The following is a 5,555-nucleotide window of genomic DNA, read 5'->3' as shown; positions in this document are numbered from 1 at the left end:
GCTGACGTTTGTTTAATAAATAAGGACTGTGTCATCTGTAGATAAGAGAGAAGAGACTCCACCCCCACATCCCCAGTCGGGGTGGCAGTGACGCACAGAGGGAACTTCAAGGAGACAGGAGGCTCTAACATTCACCCTTAACCTGGGTGTCAGGACTTTGCGGGAATCGGTATTCAGATCCTCAAATTCACGTTCAGTCTCCCTCAAAGCTGGTTTTGCTGAAATCAAGACGAACTTCTCTTTCAAAAAGTCCCTTCTCCCCTCACAAGAGAAAGGCATACCTTTCATCGTCCAGAATCCTACTGTCGCACGTTCCTCCAAGATTTAAGCCTCTCAAGTGGCCAAACAGTTCAGAATAGATGATGCAATGGTCCCTTCCTTACTACAAGCACCACAAAGCCAATCCACGAGTCTAATTAAGTGGGGGCTTGAGTCAACTCTTATCTCTAGCTGACGTTTGTTTAATAAATAAGGACTGTGTCATCTGTAGGAAAGAGAGAAGAGACTCCACCCCGACACCCCCAGTCAGGGTGGCAGTGACGCACAGAGGGAACTTCAAGGAGACAGGAGGCTCTAACATTCACCCTTAACCTGGGTGTCAGGGCTTTTCGGGAATCGATATTCAGATCCTCAAATTCACGTTCAGTCTCCCTCAAAGCTGGTCTTGCTGAAATCAAGACGAACTTCTCTTTCAAAAAGTCCCTTCTCCCCCTCACAAGAGAAAGGCATACCTTTCACAGTCCAAAATCCTACCGTAGCACGTCCCTCCAAGATTTAAGCCTCTAAAGTGGCCAAACAGTTCAGAATAGATGATGTAATGGTCCCTTCCTTAGTACAAGCACCACAAAGCCAATCCACGGGTCTAATTAAGTGGGGGCTTGAGTCAACTCTTACCTCCTATGTTTAATAATTATTTGTTGTTTTAATCAGTTGTGCACTAGAAATCTAAAAATCCAGAGAGGAACCTGTTAGAAGAATTTGATTTCTCTTTCTTGCAGTGTGCGTGTGTGTGTGTATAAGTACACACACAGTTTTTAAAGCTTAATAAATTCTGTGGGGAAAGCAATTTAAATGACAATTTCAAGGAGAAAAACAAGCTATGTAAAACTTGTGAAGGTCAAAGAAGAGCTTGCTCGTGTATTTTTAAACTGAGTGACAGAATGTCACTCCCAGAGAGGAACCTGTTAGAAGAATTTCTCTTTCTTGCACTGTGTGTGTGCGCGTGTGTGTGTGTGTGTGTGTGTGTGTATAAGTACACACACAGTTTTTAAAGCTTAATAAATTCTGTGGGAAAGCAATTTAAATGACAATTTCAAGGAGAAAAACAAGCTATGTAAAATTTGTGAAGGTCAAAGAAGAGCTTGCTCGTGTATTGTTAAACTCAGTGACAGAATGTCACTCCCTGTGATATTTATATTTCATTGGATGTGATTAAAGAGGGATGTGACTGCTCTATTTTTAAATGTCATGTACAAATACACCAGACCTGAAACCCTTTGCAGCTACTGAGGTGTGAGATGCAATTAGATATACTTTTTTTTTGCAAGACAAACAGCTCTCCTCCTGCAGGAGGGCGTGCACACACACGGTCTGGGAGCACACACCTACACTGGATGTACTTGAGGTTCGGTCTCTGACTAAACAGCAAAGGCTCACAGATTCTAAGTTGTGTGAAGGGAGACAGCGCGAATAATCGTGCAGTTCCGGAAGAATGCCACCTGGAGGCCTGTGCTAAGGGACTGGCAGGAAGTTCAAAGGGGATGGACGTCCTTCTGCCTCGGGCTGTTCAGTCCACCTTGGCGAGTGAGCGGACGTCAGCACATCTCTCTCAGCCTCGGAGACCGTGTGCCATGTGCTGGGCCTCCAGACATCACGTGACCCCTCAGGGACTAAGGCGGCTGGCTTGCTGGTGATGGTCAGCACGTCGAGGTGAGGTACCACCACCTTTCCTGGTCCATCACTTCGGTTCTGTCTCTCCCATGAAGGAAGTGCATTTTAATTCTATTTGGACTCTCAGTGTTTCCAAGGACTCACCCTCTGCTAGCACAGAGCTGGCTCGGAACGGGCCTCCGGACTTCTTACCAAGAAGGTCCAAGCCTTAGCAGCTGTAAGGCTTTCTTGATTGGTGTCTACAAACAAACGCTTTCCTGGAGACTTTTAACAATTCAAACAGGGAGATGACCCCTGCTTTAGTCACAATCCACTCACCATTCTGTGCGTGTTCTCCCAGGAAACCCCACTTCCTAGTGGGAAGGCATTAAAACGCGCAAGTGCATTCACAGAGCAAATATCTAAATGATTCTCATTTAAATACTATTTGATGGGAAAGTGTGGATTATGCACTAGAAGGTGATTATCCAATTTGTTATATAGGAACATTAAATTACTCTTTTACTTACTAAGGGACTTTATTAAAAAAACAATTACAAAGTAAAATATTCTTTCAATGCTCTTCCTGATCATTGTTACAGAAACACTATGGAAAATTGCTGCAGATGTTCATTAGTGTTCATTAATCTGGACTATTTCTCACTTCAGTTCACCATTTGAGTTGAACGCAGAATGGACTAAGTGATGGTAAGTAAAAAGCAATGACAAACCTAGATGGAAGTGAAAATGCATGATGGGTGTGCATAGGGACTTCTTCCTTCCTTAACTGTGGCTCCAACACATGTGAGGATCAAACTTGGCCTTTCCCTGCATATTTCAAACATACTATGAGATTTCCTGGATCGTGTCTACAGAAAAACTGAAGTATGGCCCTAGCCAGTGTGGCTCAGTGGTTGGGCGTCATCCTGTGCACGTAGAGGTCGCAGTTCCATTCCCAGTCAGGACACAAGCCCAGGTTGCCAGCTCGATCCCCGGTGGAGGGCGTGCTGGAGGCAGCTGACTGATGTTTCACTCTCACACCGATGTTTCTCTCTCTCTCTCTCCCTCTCCCTTCCTCTCTTTCTAATAATCAATTTTTTTTTTTTTAGAAAAGGAAGAAAAAATGCATGATGGGTGTGCATAGGGACTTCTTCCTTCCTTAACTGTGGCTCCAACACATGTGAGGATCAAACTTGGCCTTTCCCTGCATATTTCAAACATACTATGAGATTTCCTGGATCGTGTCTACAGAAAAACTGAAGTATGGCCCTAGCCAGTGTGGCTCAGTGGTTGGGCGTCATCCTGTGCACATAGAGGTCACGGTTCCATTCCCAGTCAGGGGACAAGCCCAGGTTGCCAGCTCGATCCCTGGTGGAGGGCGTGCAGGAGGCAGCTGACTGATGTTTCACTCTCACATCCATGTTTCTCTCTCTCTCCCTCTCCCTTCCTCTTTTTCTAATAATATTTTATTTTTTTTTTAGAAAAGGAAGAAAAAAAGGAAAACTAAAGTATGAACAATAAAACAGTCTCAAACAGCAATGTTCTTTAATGGCTGATTACCTGGGAAGGTAATGGAAGAACAATAATATATATATATATTCATCTTCAAATGGAGGAAGGAGTGTTAGAAATGTGTGAGAAAGGAAACAAAAGAAATCACTGCCCAAGTGCATGTGGGCATCTGAGGGAGGCTCATCCTTCCTGCCTCTATGGCCTACACTTTCAAAGCTGGAAATCCACGTCACATGCCAATTGCGGACACTGAACATGTGATCACCAATAATGCACTCACTGGCCAGCGGGCAACTGGAATTGTAACTAGGTCCAAAACTGAGCAGTAACTCAAAGTAATATCTGAGTAACAGAAAACAAACTTTGAATTAAAACATCAGAAAAATAATTTTTAATTTTAATTAAAATAGAAATAATGTAGTCCTGGCTAGCATGGCTCAGTGGTTAGAGCATCGGCCTACGCACCAAAGGGTGGAGGGCTTGTTTCTGGTCAAAGGCATGTACCTGGGTTGATGGTTCGATCCCTGACCCTGGTCGGAGCTCATGCTGGAGGCAACCAATCCATGTGTCTCTCTCACATCCATGTTTCTCTCTCTCCCTACTCGTTCACTTTTTGATTTGACATATGAGTAATTTGAGTTACGAGCTCCGTCACGGAACGAATTAAACTCATAAGTCAAGGCCCCACCTTTTAAAAATGAAAAAAAATATATCCAGCATAGAACAACTAGTTAAATGTACACACACAGATGTATAAAAAAGGGTACAGCTTAAAATCCAAACCACTATTCATAACCCACTACGAGCTGGGCAGTGTGTGCGCATTAGCTGAAACGTCCCAGCTCTCTACACGGAATACATTCCAGATATTTGCACACTCATTACACATGCACAAAGCCTCAAACCCCTGCATGGCTGGGGGAGGCCACAGGAGGGGACCTGCCTCTCCGTGTCCGCTCTCACAGTGGGCACAAGCGTCCTCCTTCCAGCTGGTGAGGGCCGTGTGATCGCTGGGACTGGGGCTGAGCGGAGCCTGGGAGCCCGTGGACGCTCCCGTGGATGCTCCCACACACGCACACGCACATGCACACAGTCCCTGCGCTCAGGAGAGCTAGGCACCAGCGTGGGCCATCGAGTCAGTGAACACGTCGACAGAGACAGCACAGGGAAGGCAAAGACAAGAGGCAGCTGGAGACGGCCCAGGCTGGCCATCTGCAAGCCCAGGAGCCGGACGAAGGCCTTAGTTCAGAAGCACAGAGCTTGCTGTCCGTGAGTTTACAGAGCGTCACTGCCCTGTACACTGAGAGCCACTCACTCCCACTAACTCCACAGCCTCTCACGGCGACCGCACGAGACAGACACCACGCAGGATGGGCTAGCTTAGCCCCTGCTGGCAGAGCAGTATATGGAGTCAAGAGTTATTACACGACTAGAGGCCCAGCGCACGAAATTCATGCACAGGTAGGGTCTCTAGTGGCTGCCGGCTGCTGGCCGGGGCCTCCCTTCCCCAGCTGCCGGCTGGGGCCTTCCTTCGTTCTGCGCTCCTGGTGGTCAGCGCACGTCATAGCGAGCGATTGAACTGGTGGCCGGTTGGTTGAACTCCCAAGGAGACACTTTGCATATTAGGCTTTTATATATAGAGAGAGATTTGCTATTAAATAACAGCTACATGTGTATGTGACATACTGTATGTCTCTTGTGAGAAGACAGAAAATTTTAAACACTCTACTTAGTATTCTTTACAATTCTGAATGAGATCATGTAAATTAATTTTCAAGAAATAACTCACTGGAGCTAGGCTTTAAAGACTCAGAAGTGTCCCTGAAGTACCAGCCGAGCAATCGGGCTCCCTTACCTGTAGCCGAGCTGCCGGCAGGTCACAGCCGCGTCCCGATCAGTCCAGCCGTCGTCACAGATGGTTCCCCACTGGCCCCGGAGGAAAACCTCCACGCGCCCCTCTCTCTCATTTTCTCCGTCCACCAGTCTGATGGGGAAACCTAGGGCATGATCCGAAAGTATTAGGAAACCAAACACGCAAGTGGAACAGCCGCAGGAGACTTCCCCAAACATAACTTGTTCTCTCTCTCTTTTTTTTAAATGTATTTCTGTATTGGTTTCAGAGAGGAAGAGAGAAGGAGAGAGAGATAGAAACATCAATGATGAGAGAGAATCAT

At 46.2% G+C, this 5,555-nt stretch overlaps 1 protein-coding gene across 1 annotated transcript in view; it reads right to left on the bottom strand.

The window, feature by feature from the left end:
* The window catches only part of PRSS12 (protease, serine, 12 (neurotrypsin, motopsin)), a gene marked incomplete at its 3' end in the record, with an annotated part of 52,075 nt that overhangs the window by 17,593 nt on the left and 28,927 nt on the right, over positions 1–5,555 (bottom strand). Inside the window, exons 8-9 of the mRNA XM_014538290.1 lie at positions 5,237–5,378; positions 3,588–3,723 (exon numbers count right to left, since the gene is read on the bottom strand). Of these exons, the coding sequence (XP_014393776.1) occupies positions 3,588–3,723; positions 5,237–5,378 (278 nt within the window). The remainder of the gene's footprint in view (positions 1–3,587; positions 3,724–5,236; positions 5,379–5,555) is intronic.

The sequence above is a fragment of the Myotis brandtii genome, unplaced genomic scaffold (genome assembly GCF_000412655.1).
Source record: "Myotis brandtii unplaced genomic scaffold, ASM41265v1 scaffold1888, whole genome shotgun sequence".
Classification (NCBI taxonomy): domain Eukaryota; kingdom Metazoa; phylum Chordata; class Mammalia; order Chiroptera; family Vespertilionidae; genus Myotis; species Myotis brandtii.
The sequence above is the reverse complement of the archived record's forward strand: the minus strand, read 5'-3'. Positions and strand labels throughout refer to the sequence as shown.